Genomic DNA, 17,462 nt, shown 5'->3' with positions numbered 1-17,462 from the left:
ACTTTAGGCATAAGACATAGGGGGGTCCACGCTTGCTTGACAATGACAATTAGGATTCGATGACCATGGACCGACTACCGATATTCACGCCACACACCTCCTGAATCAAGTCCAATTGAATTCCTGCGCCTTTGACTCATGCAAAGCATAGCAAGCAGGCAAGCAAGCTAACTCGCTACAGTATCGAGTCGCTATCAAGAATCATCCATCCTTCGTCACCGCAACTCTCCACCGAAGAAAAGGCAACGAATAGCAGCCAACACTTGGTAGCAGCTCATAGCCCGTACTGTGCGTGCAGCGTTGTTGGTGCTGGTGCTTCCCTCATAATTCAATCATTATCATCAAGCTCCGCCAGTGTGCAAGTGGCTTCGTACCCGTTGATCCCTGCAACTCCCCTCGGGGAAAAACCGGCCTTGAATTTCCGAAGCCGACAGATCCAGAGAGTGGAGTTTGGGTACATGGGTACGGCACAGTGAGAAAGTACTCAGGCAAAGTACCCTGCGCAGCCATATTAGACCCGCGCAACCTTGGGAAGTTTGAACCTCAGGCACCTCACAGGCTCAAGGCTCGCTCGTACCTTGACTAGGCCCATCCCGGCCCCGGCCTGGTGTCCGCTGCGTTGTGCTGCTCCAGTGTCTTAAAAGTGCCAGTAACCAATCTCTTCCAATCCTTTTTCATCTCCTGCATCCTCCTCCAACTCGAAGCCTTCTCGCCTCTCCTTCCCTCCCTCTATCCTCCTCACCCGGTCCATTCATTCCCTTCCCCTCCCGACATCTCCGTACGAGACTCCTCATCCAGCAACAGGAGGGAAGGAAGAGAGATCAACCTCTGGGCAACCGACAACCAATTTCCCCAGCATAGAACAGGACAGGGCCGAGCGATAAATGAGGAGAGAAATCAGATAAAGAAATAGGTTTCCCGCAGCCGACTTTTTTTTCTGTCTTTGGACTTTTAGACCAATTCTTCCTCTACCCAATTGTTTTCAGTGACACCATTGGAATTCCTCGGGCCCTTGTTCTTGACGAGGAATCTCTCAACTACCACATCTCTCTCCCCCCCGTCCCTTTCCCGTCGTCCCGGTCGGTCAATCCACACCCCCCATTCCTCGGCCGCCGCACTCCTCCGCCGACACCAACAGTTCCGGAAAGACAACAGCCTCAGGCGAACCCGATTCACCAATCTCCTTCGTGCTAGCGGTACCTGGAATCTGACTTTTGGCCCATTGCAATCAAGTGGATATCCCCAGGAAATACTGGCTTTGGACCCCTCACGGTCTGATCCGGTTCTGAGGACTACACCCAGCCTACATGATCCAGAAACTCTAACCAAGTTAGAGTGCAAGTGTTGAGGTATGTTCGTGCGCAAACCCCATGACCAACTTCCATGACACGCCATGGAAGGGGTCTTCTTTTGGTCACTACATTTGAAGGCCAAATTCTGACACCAACTTGCACCGCACAGCTGCGTACCGCCGAGTCTCAAAGCTCCCCCCGGTATCATCACTCCCCACTCACGCCTTGACGTCGATGAGAATATCTGCTCCGTGGGACTCGTTAACTCGTTGTTCCCGCCCGCACTTCTCAGGAATCGCTTAATTTCCTACCAACCAACCGTGGTGGTAAGGATACCTCTTTTTTTATCTACCCGTCTACCCGGTCTACCCGTTGAAGATAGGCCAACGTCAACCCTCCAAGGGCCACTTCAAGCTCTCGGGTCCAACGCACTTGATTTTTCCTACAGAGTGTGTTGTGGCCCAATCAGATGTCCTACGATCTCTTTGAGCGGATCTTATCGATGATTCCTGAGGCTAATTAAATGTATACAGAGACCAGCTCACTCGACGACTTCCGTCACAATTTCGCGATCTCTGTTTCAGGCATTCCGGTACCCTTTGGGCCAGTCATTCATTTGGAGCCATTCAGAAGCACATTCTTTAATATTGTAATATTTTGTTGACTGCAGTTGGGATAATCACTCCTTCGACCTCTGCACCGTCTTCATATAACCGACGCTCCTTCACTCTCAAGCCATCACAGATTCCTGGAGAACCTAACCTGTCACTCTTTAAACACAATACCAGCGTGGATACTCACACACAACACAACCAAACACACCACTTACAATGGCGTACTTAAAGTCGGATTGCGAGTTCTTCGTCGAGGTCGACGAACCCCAACCATCACGCGCACACACCAGAGACGCCGCCAAGATGTTGGCACGCAATCGACAAGAAATGATTGGTAATGAGCTCTCACGGCTCGCTGGAGACGAGTATCTGGAGGATATCATGCTGCACACAAGGCACATGGAGGACGAGACGTTACCCGACGCCAACCTAATTGACATGCAGCGCGAGATCCAGTGGTTCATGCGACCGTACTTAATTGACTTCCTCATCGAGGCACATGCCGCGTTCGCGCTCCTACCGGAGACGCTCTTCCTCACGGTCAACCTCCTGGATCGCTACTGCTCAAAGCGGGTCGTGTATAAGCAACACTACCAACTTGTTGGATGTGCCGCGCTTCTTATTGCCGCCAAGTATGGTGACAAGAAGGATCGTGTGCCCCAAATCAACGAGCTGAACAACATGTGCTGTGGACTATACGACTCGGGCATGTTCACGCAAATGGAAATGCACGTTCTCAACACTCTCGAGTGGGCAATCGGACACCCGACAGTCGACTTCTTCGGCCAGCTCATCGTTGCCGAAGAGTCGGACGACCGGGAAGTCGAGCACATGGCCGCCTACCTCTCCGAGATCGCATTATACCATCGGGATTTCGTTTCAACCAAGCCGTCAATCATGGCAAGAGCCTCGCTGGCCCTTGCCCGAGCGATACTAGGCCGCCCCGAAGTCAACGACGGTGAATGGGATCACACGGACAACGTTACGCTACTTACGCTGTCTCAACACCTTCACCAGCCCTCTGTGACGCTGGCAAGGAAGTACTCGTCGCCGCATCTCTCGAGGGCGTCGACGAAGCTTTCGGATTTTCTTGCGCAACAGGCAGCCATCAACCGACGAGCAGGACCGCCCTCGCCCCCTACGGAGCCCACCCTGACGTCCAAGTCGAGCAGCATCTACAGCACCCCCTCAAAAAGGCACGGCGCTTCCCTGGGTGTAGCTGAGGGCTATCTGACCCCTCCCATCACTCCCGACGGGGTCTGCTTTGGAGGGGCGGACCCGATGAACAAATATGCGCCTCGCTGTCCCGTCACACCTACGCCCACAACGAACCAAATAACTTCATACCCGTCTCAATCACAACAAATGGAGCAATACCCGGCATACTCCCACGAAGAGTATAGTACGCAGATGTCACACTGACCTCAACCGGATTTATTTGCTCGACACTCGACAATCCAAACCCAGGCGGACTCTCTTTCCACCGACCCATATTGAGGACCTCATCTTCTCGAGACCGTCGCATGGACATGTGTATTACGGAAGAAAAAAGATTGTTGCATAAATTGACGGTTTAGGATCATCTCCATGGCATTAGCGACTTGTTTGATTTATTCTCATTTCTCGGTCATACCCCCTGGGCCCAGTCGCGGCTCAGACAATAAAACGACTATTTCCCCAAAAAAATATTTTGATTCCCTTCGGCAACTTCGACCCTCTTTGGTCTTGAAGAAAGGGTACCAATACCACACCAGAGAAGCATGGCATGCTAGGATAATCTTTTCTAAGTGCACAAAGATTGGTAACGGTGTGGAAGCTGGACAAAGAAAGGCTGGCAATTTGACGCACACTAGTGGAGGCTAAAGGGGGGACCGGAGGAGTGCTTGCACGGTCGAGCATTCCCAGAAGGTGGTGCTGCCTGCGCCACAACACATACATGTTCGGGGACGCTTTGCACGTATTGCACGAAGCACTCCTAGGAGAAGACTAATTATTGTGCGGCACATGGCCACAGAAATCATGTGGAGGGCAATTGGGATGATACCTTGCTGGGTCGTCATGGAAAATGAACCCAGCAGTGGGAAGTTCACCTTGCTCTGCCACAACGTAAATAGACATGAAGAGTAAATACAAGCTCTGCAAAACTTCTTTTGTTCCTCCTATGACGATGGCTTCATATGACTTGAGCCCAGTGTGTGTTTGAAATATTCCGAGTTGGCACAGCAGCCTTCGGGTAATACCTCCTGCGCTTCTCATGCTTGTGTCCTTTTGTTCTTGTGTTACTGCTTCTTCTTGCCTTCAATAGTACATGCAAGTAAGTGCTTTACGGCTCGGCTCCTGCTTTTCGTCTGAATATTAACCCGTACCACCCGCCTAGCGGGCTGTCATACCTCACGCAACTACCTACTCTTAAACTGCTGTGATACTGCGGCAAGGATATTGACATCCTTGGTCGCCTATGCATATTTTTTTTTTAATTTGTGTAACTGCTAACCGTTGTTGATTGCTATTGTTAAGCTGAAGTACTGTTGTCGGCTAGAAGTGAACACTTCGTTGAGTTTGTTCGGCATTCATGTTATGTTATCAACAAATTGATGGTTTTTACTCTGCCAAAACCTCTGCAGCTGGCTGCCCACATGCTCAGCGTGCCTTACCTCTTTGCCTAGAAGTCCCTCGTAGCCGTTGAAGAGAACAAGGCAGGCCGAAATGAGCCCAGCTACCTCTATCGATCCCCGAGGGCATATCCCCCTTACACCTTCACGACCTAGTATCAATATGGAATTAGCTGGCATGCCTTGGATACCAATACGATATGTTCAATGAACTCTGTCAGGGCAGTGACCCGTGCATCTGCCTGTATATCTAGGCTAAGCACTTCGGCTAACTAGGTAGCTCTCTTCTGTACACACACATCGCATAACAAACTCTGATTGATGATGTGCAATCTTTTGTAAAATAAGATGTCTTTGCTATGTCCACTCTTACATGTACTAACCAGCCATTTACCTTTACTTAGGCACAGAGCAGGCCTGTTATCTGCCCCTGTTGCCCCACGCTCATAGGGATTTAAAATAAGCCATGAGGTCGGTCTCTTGATTCATCTCCTCTAATGATTGTACAAGTATCATTAACCACTATATTCTGAGAGCATCTCACGTCTCGAAGTTATAAGCTGCTTGGTACATAGGTTCAAGAGCGGTGGAGACACAAGTTTTATATACAACTCTATGAATATGTACCCTGAAAATTCCCGTTCCCCTGCTTGGAATTGCAGCCAAAAGCTTTCGGCCTTCTTCTCCGTGCACCATCAATATCATACCCATACATCACCTCAAACCTTGCCAATTCCCGCAGAAGTAGAAACAGCCTTCGCGTCAACTGCTGTCGTGGCCCCCGCAATATTCTTCCCTTGGAAATTCACGAAAAACGCGGTGTCCGTCCCGCCCAACGACCCCGAACTGCCGAAAGCATTCAACTGACAGGCCCTGCCCAAATAAGTCGAACACTCCGCGTTAGTATTCGTATCGGGGCTTCCGAAGAGCTGGCCACTGATGGGACTGATGACGGGTGAGGGGATGTTCTGGAAGACGTTGCCCTCGGCGAGGATCATGGCGCCGGCATCGACCTCGAGGGCGTGGTCGGACGAGGCGTAGAAGTAGTTGTTGACCATGTGGAGGAGGGTGTTGCCGCCGACTTTTGGGGATCGCCCGGAGGTGTGGTGGATGTAGTTTTGTTGCAGGGTGACGAGGTCGTTGGAGCCGTCGAAGAGGAGGCCCCAGTAGTGGTGGCCGTCGCACTGTTGGGTGTTTGTGTTAGTGATACGACATGACTTTTACGATTCCGGAAAACATGAAAGGAGGCACTTGCGGTGGCGGACCATGAGGTCGAGCCGTCGATCTCCGAGTTGGAGATAGTGACGCGGTTGGAGGCGTCGTAGCCGAAGACATAGTGCTGGCGGCCAATAAGGGAGGTCTTGACGTGGTCGATCCAAACTGTTTTCATGAGTTGGTTGGTTATACTTCAGATGACTTCAGGGCAGGAAATACTAACCCATATCCGCCCCATTCAAGGTGATAGCATCCCCGCCCCAGACATACTGCGGGTTCAGCCCCGTGATATGAATGTTCTGGATAATGATGTTACTAGCCCCGCTCACGATACGCAGCCCCTTGCCCTTAATAACACCGGCGGTCCCGGAACCGATCAAGCTCTTGTTGGACTTGACCGTGATCCCCAGCAGGCCAGCCGAGTCGTACTGAACGCTGACCTTGGGAGCGTCGGGCTGGTAGTTGGTGCACCAGTCATTGGCGTTGATGGCGGTTTGACAACCCGACGCCGTGCCCCAGGGCGCGCAGCCCGTGGCCGACACGGTGCCCTCGGTGCCGGTGAAGTCGAACGTTTTGGTCAGGACGATGACGCGGGCGGAGCTGTCGCCTAGGTAAGAGACGAGCTCAGCCGTGGTGGTGGGATCTGTTGATTATATGTCACTACGTCAGTTTTGCCTCGTCTTATGTGTTTGCTCAAGTAGAGATGGATATCTATGTAAGTTACGGACACCACTTACACACGACTGTGGCACTACCACCTCCCGTGACGCCCTTGGCGAATCCTTGAGCGGCGCCGGACACCCCGACTGCGCATACGGAGCAGGACAGCCCGGCGGCAGCGATGCCGCACAAACTGGAGAATCTCATTGTGGCTATGCGATGCCTAAAAGGAGTGAAAAGAATGCACAGTACGTGGTGTGGTACCGTCCCTCCGTCTTCTGTCCCAGAGAACAGCTGAGTTGCCCATTATATACATGCCCTCATGTCTCCCATCATATTGGCATGAACCTCTTCATCTCGCCGTACCTGACCACCTTCATCCCGCTAGCGGTGGAAGAATCCCCACGGATTGCGGTCGACATGGCTCCTTCGGTGTCTAGTTCCTTCCCCTTAGAGTTGTATTCGAGCCCTGACCAGTTTTCGTGATCCCCTCGTCGTCGGACGGTCGGGGCTACTTTGGACCAATAGTATCTTCCCCACAGTTCCTTGGTTTGTTACTAACCAACAGTCAACAACCATCAACCATCAACCAAACAATTAGTCCCCGATAAGGACCGCGGTCAAGTCGGCATCGTCTTACATTTCGGCTACACTGTTGAAGTCCGTGAAGTAAACCAATGCCCGGGCACTTGGTTATGGTTAGGGGTGCGACAGCCGTCCCCCACACGTCCAAGTGATAGGGGGGGTGGGTTGCCCAATCGCTAAGATTTCGCGCCAATGGGAGGAGCGGCTTAGATAACCATAACTTGCAGTTCTTGTTCAGGACTCTTGGAGCGATGGGACTTACCAGGCAGGCATCGTGAAGAGTGGTAGGCATTTCCGAGGTCGATCACGGCAATTCTTTGCTGGCGCCAGAGGTCTACAACAAACCGAATGGCAATTGTTCCACGTAGGATGGTAACTGCCAAGGCCTTTCATCTACCCAAAGCAGTAGTTCGGAAAGTGGATACCGACAGATGCGAGGAGTGAAGCCGCGGTATTTGCTTACTTAGTCTCTTGAAGTCATCACGAGGTTCAGGGGGAGGCAATGTTGTTTGTTCGTCGCGGCAGGCATATCTGGTGAGACAGCCCAAGAGCCCTTGCTTCCGAAAACAAGACAGAGAAATAAAAAGAATACTTACGTATTGCGATAAAGAATGGTGGTTAAGAATGCGCAAATAGGGTTAGAAAGAGTATGGCCAACTCCTGTCACTGCCTCTGCTGATGTGACACTCAATAACTTCCACCTATGAAAACCTCAAGTCAATATTGGGGGTTCACGGGATAATGATTTACCCAGTCGCAACGTACCTTGTGCATTCTCACCACGAGACGAGACATTTCTCCATCAGGACTTTATTCACAAGCAGTTGCTCCTCGGAACGAAACAGTAAAAATGCAGTGTCAGTATTGTCTTGCCAGAAAGTACATAGGTTCGTTCGCTTGTTGCAAAGCACCGACAAAAAATTGAAGAAGTCCGGATACTCGTGTATAAGTGCTGAGGTTACATAGCCTTAGATTCAACTCTATCAGAGATCGGGCATACTCGAGAGTGGATTGAGAAGGATTAGTGCCGATCACGTAAGAGTCAAAGTATGGCATCCCAGTTCGCCCTATCCAGGTTCAATTTGATCTGCACAACCAGGCGGAACCTACGAGGAATTCTACGACTCCCCGGGATAGTAAGTTTCAACGAGGTCTGAAGACCAGCATACTTTTCGCCATTTAGTAAGACAATTCCACCGATTATAACACTTACTTTTCCAAGGTGATCTCACACCACATGTAGTATCTCAGTTGAAAATCGGTAAGCTGGTGGGCACACAGATATAACTAACCCTTCTTATACTAGGGAGTCGTACAGACAACTCACTCACCCAATACTTAGCAATTGATCTGTAGCTAGCGGCGAATAGAAGTATTCGATCCTTTTGCGCTGCTAGTGAATAGTTCATTTCGCCATCAATTCGACCAATAATGAGAAGTTCGACGTCGCAAAGTCATTTTACTCCGACATCAACGCAACATGAAGTCCAAAATAAATACAAATGCATCATTTTCTCATTGCACTATTACAGCAGCTCTTTACTTTAATATGTCATCCCTTTTTCCTAGACCTAAACCTGCTCATGTATTGATTCCCATGCCCATGCCCATTCCCAAGTATAAATGAAGCCAATCAACACCTCTCCAAAGAAAAGACAGTCCCAGTTCCTAATCGAAATATGTTGGAACCTCAATTGCTCTCACTTGAGAACATTTCAGTCACCCCCAGGTACCCTCCAAGCCAGCATCGAAACCAAGGTTGTGAACTCAGCAGGCGGATTGTCCCCGTACGGCACCATTCTAGGGGGGTACGAGTACGTCGAAGCCGGGGCCGGTGTGTTTGGAATACTGCCGCCACCGTCTCCTCCGAAAGTTGTTGAAGGTTGACCGTCTGGTGTTGTTGAGGTTACTCCTCCATTTACAGTGGGGTTCGAGGTCTGTTGAGAAGTCGTCCCACTGCCACCTCCATTGTTTGATGTCGGAGTTGCTCCTCCACTTCCATTCGGGTTCGGAGTTGGTCCGGAAGGATTTCCGCTGCCGCCTCCATCGCATGGTGCTGTTGGACTAGTTTCTCCACCGCCCGGCACTGTAGGACTCATTCCCCCATCACTTCCACCACCACCTGCTAACCCAGAACCACCCCCCGAATAATCTCCTGCCCCCGAAGTTTGCTGACCCACCCCACTCGGCATGACCGCCTTCGGCTGCTGCGTCACATGCCCGTACTGGCTCGTCAGCTCTCCCGCATCCGCCCCTGAACTTGGGAAAACCGCCACGGGTGTCGTAACAATTGTCTGTCGTACCCCACCTACCACCATGCCAACGACTTTCGGCGGGTCCGCCGTGACGGGCAAAGGCGGTTCGCCGAATTGTGCCCAGCCGCGCGCGTTGCCATCGGGGCTATACACGCTGAGTGCCCACTGGCCGCCACAGATCTGGCGGTCGTCGTCTGCGCAGGGGGTCGAACAGGACGATTGGTCAAGTTTCTGGGTGCCGTTGAGGAATTGACCGCAAAAGCAGGCAGTCCCCCAGCTCGTTGCGGCGACGGTGAAGCCGGAGATGAGACAACGCTTGACGCAAAGTTCGTTTGTTATTTTGTTGATATTGTTCTGTGGTGCGCCTAGGGCAGGTTGGAAGGGAGCATCGGCCCAGCAACCGGCGTAAATCCAGTCGCTGGCTGAGTTGGGGGCTGTGGGTTGAGCACCGGAGGATTGAGTTGCACCTGCTGGGCAGGCTGGTAAAGCTGATGGGGTAGATGGCGAACCTGCTTGTGAAGTAGGTGGTACTGTCGGGAGAGTCACGGTGGTCCAAACAGAGATCCTAATTAGCGAAGTTGTCGTAGATGCTGGTGAGTTGGGGCCGTTGCAAGTTGACTGTAAAGCGCGGCTTGGGCAAGAGGATTGTGCTGGGCAGGGGGCATAGATCGTCAAGGCACTTGTAACAGTTGATCCCGGACTAGACACTGATCAGCCTGTGCACTCAACAGGGAAACAGCATTTGACTTACACAAAGACTGTTTGCGGGTTCTCGCCCGACTCAGTAACCGTGGTACATTCGGTAACCGTGGCAGAAGCTGTTATCGTCGGGACAATAGTAACTACGTCTTGTTAACAGATCACGTTTAGGACACCGCTAATGCTGCTCACCACCAAGACTCGATTCCGAAGGAGAACTGCTGGCAACACCGATTTGTTGCCAAGTTGCGGTTGGCTGAGCCCACGAAGCACCACTTGGTTGTCCAGTCGCAGTCGGCTGAAAACCAGAAATCCCATTGCTGCTATTCGGTCGTTCAGTTACAGTTGACTGGCCGGTGCCATCCGGGTTAGGAGCACCCGTAGCCTGGGGCGTGGTGCCCTCGGAGCCCGTAATGCCAGGTTGCGCTGTCGATTCTTCACTTCCTGAAGCACTTGTGGGACTTTGAGCATTACTGCTTGAAATAACTGCCTCGGAGGCTTGTGAAACTATACTCTGAGCACCAGAGTGGGACGCCTCTGGAATTGAAATGGCAGCTGACTGAGTGACTGCAGAAGATCCACCGTTGGAATCAGTGGTCGACAGAGTCACTACTAAACTGGTTTCACCGGAGGACTGGGCAGATGACAGAGTCATTACCAAAAAGCTGGTACCGCTATTCGGCTTGGTGACGGCAGGTTGGGAGACCTGTGGATCTGAGCTGGCAGTCGGCGGAGTGACTGCAGAAGTGGTCACCCCATTGGACGCAGTGGCTGCTGACTGAGCCACTGCAGAGTTGGTCCCAGTAACCGCAGATTGGGACGCTCCTGGAGCCGCGTTGGTAGTTGACAGATTCACTGCAGAGAAAATGCCGTCATCAGACACAGTAGTGGACTGTGCCATGACAGAAATGGTAACTCCAAGAGACTCAGTAATAGTAGATTGGAAAATTCCAGAAGCCGTCATGGCCGTTGGGTTGGATCCTTGTGCAATGGATTCGGAGCCAGCATTATTGTTGCTCTGTGTAGGAGAGGCAGAAGCCAATACACTCTCCTTACCTCCTGGTGTCGATGCCTGGCCTGCACTGAAATCGCTGTTGGTGGGTATAGCAGAGGCAAGGCCAGGCATAGATGCAGTATTATTCCCTTCTGTCGATGAGTCTTGACCTGAATAAAAACTACCACTGTTATCCGGGATGACAGAACCAGCAGCAGTCGCGGAAGCGGTATTTTGTAACCCCGAGCTCGTCTCTGCAGGCAGAGTGATCGTAAGAGCAGCGGAAACCGTTGGCTCGATGATTGCCCGAGGTACCTGAGTGGAATCAGTCACTGCCACCGTCGTCACCTTCGAGGCATCCGTAATAGTCAGTAAAGTAGGAGTCGTCTTGGAAACAGGGGCATCGGGGTTAGTGGCTAGACCGGTTGCCTCGGGACGGGTTGAGTCGATAGGAGAGAGAGCACCAGGGAGGATGGTGGTAATGGTTGGTGGAGCACCTTCGGGAAAGGGGTGATCAATCATCGAAGTGAAGGCGCTACCACCGAGATCTCGTTTCGCTATCTCTTGTCTTCGTTGCAAGAGGGGCTCAGAGTCCACATCCGAAAGGCCATGGAGCGGGTAGCTTCTGAACGACGTGACCGCCATCATAGACAAAGCGACAACGAGTGCTGCAATGAGAACCAGCCTTCGTCGGCCCGGAGAAGGGGAATAGTTGGCCATCGCGAGAAGCCACTGTCAGCAGAAGTAGAACGGAACGAGTGGCAGGCGTAATTAGAAGAGCGAATGTGGACTATCTACAAGAGATGCACAACTTTTTCAAAGTAAAGCCCGACACCGAAAGTCCAAAACACCAAAATGGGCAAGCGAGTGGATGGAGCAAACGAGAAAGCCAAAAAGAGCGTGACGATGAAGTTGGGGAGATGCAAGAGAAGTTGAAAAGATGCTCAGGTGGAAGTGGGAGAAAACCCGCCACTAACACCAGGTCTTGCCCCGTCGTAGCTTCCTTTGCGGCTACTTTGCTTGGGTGTTCAAGCTGCAGGAGCCAACTATTCCTGGTGAAGAGTGAGTGTTTCAGTCTATATGTTGTCGCGACAGTTGCGGGTGAAGATGAACGGCGTAATTTCAAACCAGATAAAGACGAATGACTCCTGCCCAATTCTGCCATTCAGGGGCCCTGCATCTGCTATCAAGCGGTCGACCAATGCCTTAGATCAATACCTACTTTTTCGCAATGAACAACGTCCAGGGTATATCGGCTTCTTCTGTTACTCTCCATGATCCGACCTAGATAGACAGCTGATATGGCATATGATTTCGGTACTGCTGTACCACGCTTCGTCATCCGTTTAGGCAAGTCCTTCACGTACCTACCAATTCGGAATGTCTGTGTCAAGTACCACATATTGAGGTCTTAATCGCAGTTCAGCTAGACGTCACTATTGACTCTATCCGTTCCGAAATAAGTGAGATCAAGCAACGCACCTACGAGTCTTACCATGAAACCACGTCGTCTGTCCTCCGGAACAGAATATTCAACGCAACCGAGCTGGAGAGTGCGCATAGTGCTTCGTAACACTAGCCCCCGTGAGCCCATTCACCAAGTTCAGTATAATGAAGCAGCAGAAGAAGCAGCCGAATGTCAGTTCTTAATGATTGCTATTTTGCTAGCTTCGTGTCTCATGCCGAACCGACCTGACTAACCAGTCACCGATGCAATTATAACGCAAAGTGAAATCCCACGCCGAGTGCCCGAAAATCCATTTTTCTAGTACTTCTTGCCCTCACGCAGGGTGTCTGCGTACTCATCCAACGGACTGCGGATCAGCTTCGTCTCCTTCCACAGGTTGGGCGTCAGGAATCCGTAGGTGTTTGAGATGGCGGCGAAGGTAGCCTTCAGGGTGTTCTCGAGGGTCTTGGTGGAACCTGAAGAGGATGTGTAGGCATCCTCAATACCGGAGAGCTGGAGGAGACGCTTGACGGCGGGCGAAGCGACAATCTGGGTACCACGGGGAGCGGGGATAAGCTGTAAATCTGCTGTTAGTATGCTTTTCTGGAGCGTCTATTTTTGCTCGTCTGAGTAACTTACGCGGACGGTGACGGAACCGCACTTTCCGCTCTCCTTGACGGGCAGAGAGTGAGGAAGACCAAGGTTGGTACCCCAGTAACCTCTTCGGACGGGGATAACGCTCAGCTTGGCGATGATGATAGCGGCGCGGATGGCCGTGGCGACTTCCTTGGAAGTCTTGATACCGAGACCAACGTGGCCCTCGGAATCACCAATGATGACGATGGCCTTGAAACGGGTACGCTGACCGGCACGGGTCTGCTTCTGAACCGGCTTGATCTATATCGTGGGTAGAGCAGTCAGTACTCGTTGCTTGTTCTGTTCACCAGTTCTGATCCCCAAATCGTCAAATATCCCCGTCGCATTCGTAAGACTTCTGCAACCATCTCGCAATCCCTCCTCTTCAATATTCTATTCTCGCAGTTCAACGCACCTTCATGACCTCGTCCTTCAGCTTGGGCAGGAAGAAATCCACAATCTGGTACTCTTTGATGGGCAGAGAGTGCAAGTAGATCTCCTCCATGCTCTTGATCTTGCCGGCCTTGACAAGACGACCGAGCTTGGTGACGGGTTGCCACTCCTTGCTTTCATCCTTGTTTCCACCGCGACGGCCACGGCCTCTGCCACGGGGGCGTCTGTCACCACCTCGCTCTCCACCACGGGAGCCGAAGCCGCCAGCGCCGCCTCGGGGAGCAGCACCACCACGGTCAGCCATATTGAATTACTCTGGGGGGCGGGTTGGTCGATTTCTCGGGAGGGAGTTGGTCGATTGGTGTGGATTGGTGAGTGGTATCTTGAGAAAAAGCCGGGGCCCGCGAACAAATGCTAAAGGTGAGGTTCGATTAACGCGAACTTTTCGGTAGAGCAAAAATTGGTTGTGAGTGCTGCGGGGGTTAGCGATTAGGGCAAGTGCGGTGGGTGGCCTGTGCTCGTGGTCAGTCGCAGCTTCCCTGTTCAAAACTGCATGACATATCTAGGCACGGTATACAACTGCCAAGCTTCTCACATAAAGCAAAGTGAGCTTGATAAGTAAGGGTTCTTAAGCAAAATTCAATGGCCACAGTACTTCCAGAGCTCTTCAAATTATCTGCATCTTCTAGGTAAAAGTGTTGTGTTACTGGCTAGATTATGAAATCCAAAATCTCCGTACATCGAGCCTTATTGTTTGTATTGCAGCTATCGTGAATAGCGTCTTGAAGCTCATTGTAAGTCCCATATACTCGCCGCCTGTTGTATCAAGAGAGCAAACATAGGTGCTCTGGGATTGGTCATGAAAATAATCAAGATTGTTTGCTAAAAGCACACAGTAGCGATGGAGATCTGGAGGCCCTGCGTATTAGTGAGGTGTTACATGCCGACTGAATATACCACGGACACAACATGCGATGAACCTGTCCGCTCTGCTCTGCTGCCAGGGCTTGTTCCGGATCCCTTTAGATTTGCCTTCATTATAATCTGGCTTATTTGCATATATCGACCTGACCCTCGATGCGGCATTGCTTATTTGTCTGTACCTAAATCCCAAATTGCCACGCCCGAGGAATAGGAGTATATCCGCATACCCACGCTTAATGCAATGAATCTCACACGCACAAGTGCCAGTGCTTCCCCTATCATACACGTACAACGTAAAATTCTGCGGAGTTGGGTATCTCATCGTCGAATCAACTTCCGCACACTTGCTACTCAGATCACTGTCGTCGTCCTGCGTTTATTCATCCTTGTGGATGAGATTATCTGATGGCTTAACTCGCTGTGCCCACTCGCTGCCCAACTCGTTAGCTTACATCTGGGAGAGAGTTGAAATGTCAGGCTCTCGCCAATGGTACTTACGTCCAGCTGCCATCATAAACCTTTCGGGTTTCTGGGGTTCCAAATCCTGCCTCTTCAAGCGCCGTCTCGATGACGACAGCTGTCACACCCGTTCCACAACTAGAGATGATAGGCTTGGTAGGATCCACGCCCTTCTTCTCAAACAGTTTCCTCAGCTCATCCTTCGACAAGAAAGCTTTGGTCTTGGGATCCAGGACTTCGTTGAAGGCAATGTTGATAGCACCAGGCATATGACCTGACGACAGGCCTTCCCTGGGCTCAGGTGCTGTGCCTGCAAACCTGCCTGCAGGTCTTGCATCCAGTATCTGTACACCTTCTGCACCCTCCTTCTTGTAATCCAGAGCAACGTCCCTGACCTCCTCGTAGCTTGCGACCTTGTCCTCTAGATCTGTCTTCGGGATCGGGTATGTGCTGCACTCCACGCTGTAGAGCTCGCCTGACTCGGTTGGGTAGCCCTCTTCCACCCATAACTTGAAGTTGTTGAGTAAATGGACTTTGGGATGTCCAAAGACTCTCAATGTCCAGCCGACTCTCGGTGCACTGAATATGCCCACCTCCTTTGAGTCGTAGACCACAACTGTGTCATCCTTTCTGATGCCAAGTTCGCTCATAGCAGCAGCAAACTCCTTTGCGCTCGGCAGCATGTGCGGGTATGGACTATGCTTGTCCTTGACCTTATCAAGATCGAAGAACTTTGCCTTGGGAATGCGCTGCTCGCGGAACACTTCAATGCCTTTGCGCTCATCATTGGGAAGGAACCACGAGGCGCAAAGAGGTACGACTCGAGGTTCGGGGCTGACAGGATTCGGCGGGCTCTTCTTCATCGCCTCGGAGAGCTCCTTTGGCGTGACGAGGTATGAGGAGAGATTGCGACAGGATTCCATGATGGTGATTTGACACGTCTTGAAGCTGTTTCGACCAAATCCTCCTCGCACTACTGGTGCGCGAAATATTGCGAGGGTAGCCATGTTGGATGCTTGCTTTAGTAGCTGCAGTCACTGTGGATTCCGATCTTAGTAATGTACACCGTGAGCGCCGGTGGTCGGCGATGCAGGTAGCACGCAAATACCGGGTCCGATGGTGTCGGCTGCTAGTCAGAAGTGCTCAAGGGGATTGAGCGATTCACGGCAACCTGTCCGAGGAGTCGGTTAGGAAGATGGAATTGCAACTTCGGACGATGGCGATACGGGATGCTTTAGCTGGGAGCTGTCGGGGAAAGGCGTGAATAGGCAGTGTAGTTGGAGTCGATTTGTTCTGCAGTATTGGTTTCTTCTTGTCGATGATGTTGTATTGACGTTTGCTCTTTGCGACTCCAACAGAGCATGGGATTTAGTGACATGCAAATGGGGAGAGTCTACTGTCTTCGGAAAAGTTATCGCTAAGCTTGAGAATTCAACTGGCACTGATAAGAGGATTTCATGAAGCTACCAGCCGTTGACAGTGGAGCTTGAGACCCCTCATGGAATTTTAGAGGACAGTGCATTGGATGGCTGTTTATTGATGCATGTATCAGGCACAGTATCGCGCTTATTGCATGTGAACTTCCAAACCTGCATCGTGTATCCCCATTTCACCAAAGATGAGCAACAAAGCTATCACATCAATTGCAAATGCCATGATTCATCTATAGGTTCATGCGGACTGAGCAACAAGTATTGAATCAGCTAAAGGGGTCAGCATGAAGGTCAAGATCAAGAAGTGGAACGCAGTTGCGACATGGAGATGGGATCTCCCAGAAGACGACGTCTGTGGTATCTGCCAGGTTCACTTTGACGGCACTTGTCCGACCTGCAAATATCCTGGAGACGACTGCAGTCTCTGTAAGTCTCCATCCTAATAGCGTGCTCTTCCCGCAATTTGCATCTTGACTAACCAAAGCTTCTAGTATCCGGGAAGTGCGGCCATAATTTCCACATGGTCAGTGCCAGACATGAATCCTGCTGCGGAAACTGGGCTTTGCTGACTTGTTAAAGCACTGTATTATGGAGTGGATCAAACAAGAGTCTTCAAAGGGACAGTGTCCAATGTGTAGACAGAGTAAGTTATGTGACATCCTGCTTGAGCAAACGGCTAATGACAACATCCAGAGTTCGAATGGGAAACAGAGGTTGGCCCAGGACAGCAGCGTGTTCAGCATGAAGAAGTCGCGGCTGAAGCGCAATAATGAAGCCTTCAACACAGAAATGATACCATATGGAGGCAATAGTCCTTTATGCTTAATCTTGAAATAGTCTCGCCAGAGACATGCCTCCGGTGCTGATGTACTTTATTCATTTTGGAGTTTGGCAGGAGTTTAGGAGCCAGGGGCATACAGATGGGTATAAATTGGCACGTGTCGTCCTCGTTGATCCCATTGGGGGAATTACCTGGGATATGACACTTCAAAGGAACTTGAGATGCGGCCTGAGCCATTTCGATTAGCAGCAGCAGAAGCATTTACACGTTCGCGCTTCTGTCATCATCCATGGTTGTCCACTGGTGGCTACATGTCCCCGGAAGCTGCTTCCGGGTAATGCCGCCCGAACAACCTTGGCCCACTTCCCCACGTGCCTGATAAGATTAAGCTCCTCCAGGGGACCGTCAGCCTGTGACGCAGCCTGGTTCGTTAACGCCAAGCACTGGTGCATCCGCTCGATTC

The 17,462-nt window shown here is 51.2% G+C and overlaps 6 protein-coding genes across 6 annotated transcripts; 2 read left to right on the top strand and 4 right to left on the bottom strand.

Annotated features, from left to right (window-relative positions):
• Positions 1 to 796: 796 nt before the first annotated feature.
• On the bottom strand, positions 797 to 1,811 carry BCR38DRAFT_135517 (uncharacterized protein). Its single transcript, XM_040853582.1, has one exon. The coding sequence runs from the start codon at positions 1,498 to 1,500 to the stop codon at positions 952 to 954; it is 549 nt and encodes a 182-aa protein (XP_040718915.1). The 5' UTR covers positions 1,501 to 1,811; the 3' UTR covers positions 797 to 951.
• Positions 1,812 to 2,122: 311 nt separating this feature from the next.
• Positions 2,123 to 3,328, top strand: BCR38DRAFT_406547 (G2/mitotic-specific cyclin-B1; the record flags this gene model as incomplete). The annotated part of the gene is made up of 1 exon (XM_040858064.1): positions 2,123 to 3,328. One exon carries the CDS (start codon positions 2,123 to 2,125, stop codon positions 3,326 to 3,328), a length of 1,206 nt encoding a protein of 401 aa, XP_040718914.1.
• A 1,909-nt stretch (positions 3,329 to 5,237) lies between these two features.
• BCR38DRAFT_455550 (pectate lyase a) lies at positions 5,238 to 6,600 on the bottom strand (the record flags this gene model as incomplete). Its single annotated transcript, XM_040861808.1, has 4 exons — positions 5,238 to 5,702; positions 5,774 to 5,898; positions 5,957 to 6,376; positions 6,471 to 6,600. 4 exons carry the CDS (start codon positions 6,598 to 6,600, stop codon positions 5,238 to 5,240), a joined length of 1,140 nt encoding a protein of 379 aa, XP_040718913.1.
• Positions 6,601 to 12,351: 5,751 nt separating this feature from the next.
• Positions 12,352 to 13,868, bottom strand: BCR38DRAFT_135488 (ribosomal protein S5). The gene is made up of 3 exons (XM_040853581.1): positions 13,425 to 13,868; positions 13,013 to 13,270; positions 12,352 to 12,949 (listed from the first exon to the last, which is right to left on the bottom strand). Exons 1-3 carry the CDS (start codon positions 13,704 to 13,706, stop codon positions 12,692 to 12,694), a joined length of 798 nt encoding a protein of 265 aa, XP_040718912.1. The 5' UTR covers positions 13,707 to 13,868; the 3' UTR covers positions 12,352 to 12,691.
• Positions 13,869 to 14,702: 834 nt separating this feature from the next.
• Positions 14,703 to 15,708, bottom strand: BCR38DRAFT_455548 (Rhodanese-like domain-containing protein; the record flags this gene model as incomplete). The annotated part of the gene is made up of 2 exons (XM_040861807.1): positions 14,703 to 14,757; positions 14,825 to 15,708. 2 exons carry the CDS (start codon positions 15,706 to 15,708, stop codon positions 14,703 to 14,705), a joined length of 939 nt encoding a protein of 312 aa, XP_040718911.1.
• Positions 15,709 to 16,335: 627 nt separating this feature from the next.
• Positions 16,336 to 17,298, top strand: BCR38DRAFT_423892 (anaphase-promoting complex component APC11). Its single transcript, XM_040859611.1, has 4 exons — positions 16,336 to 16,644; positions 16,710 to 16,741; positions 16,798 to 16,861; positions 16,912 to 17,298. Exons 1-4 carry the CDS (start codon positions 16,503 to 16,505, stop codon positions 16,986 to 16,988), a joined length of 315 nt encoding a protein of 104 aa, XP_040718910.1. The 5' UTR covers positions 16,336 to 16,502; the 3' UTR covers positions 16,989 to 17,298.
• Positions 17,299 to 17,462: the final 164 nt, after the last annotated feature.

The sequence above is a fragment of the Pseudomassariella vexata genome, assembly GCF_002105095.1.
Source record: "Pseudomassariella vexata strain CBS 129021 chromosome Unknown BCR38scaffold_3, whole genome shotgun sequence".
Lineage (NCBI taxonomy): Eukaryota > Fungi > Ascomycota > Sordariomycetes > Amphisphaeriales > Pseudomassariaceae > Pseudomassariella > Pseudomassariella vexata.
Note: the sequence above shows the minus strand (reverse complement) of the source record. Positions and strands in the feature narration are given on the sequence as shown.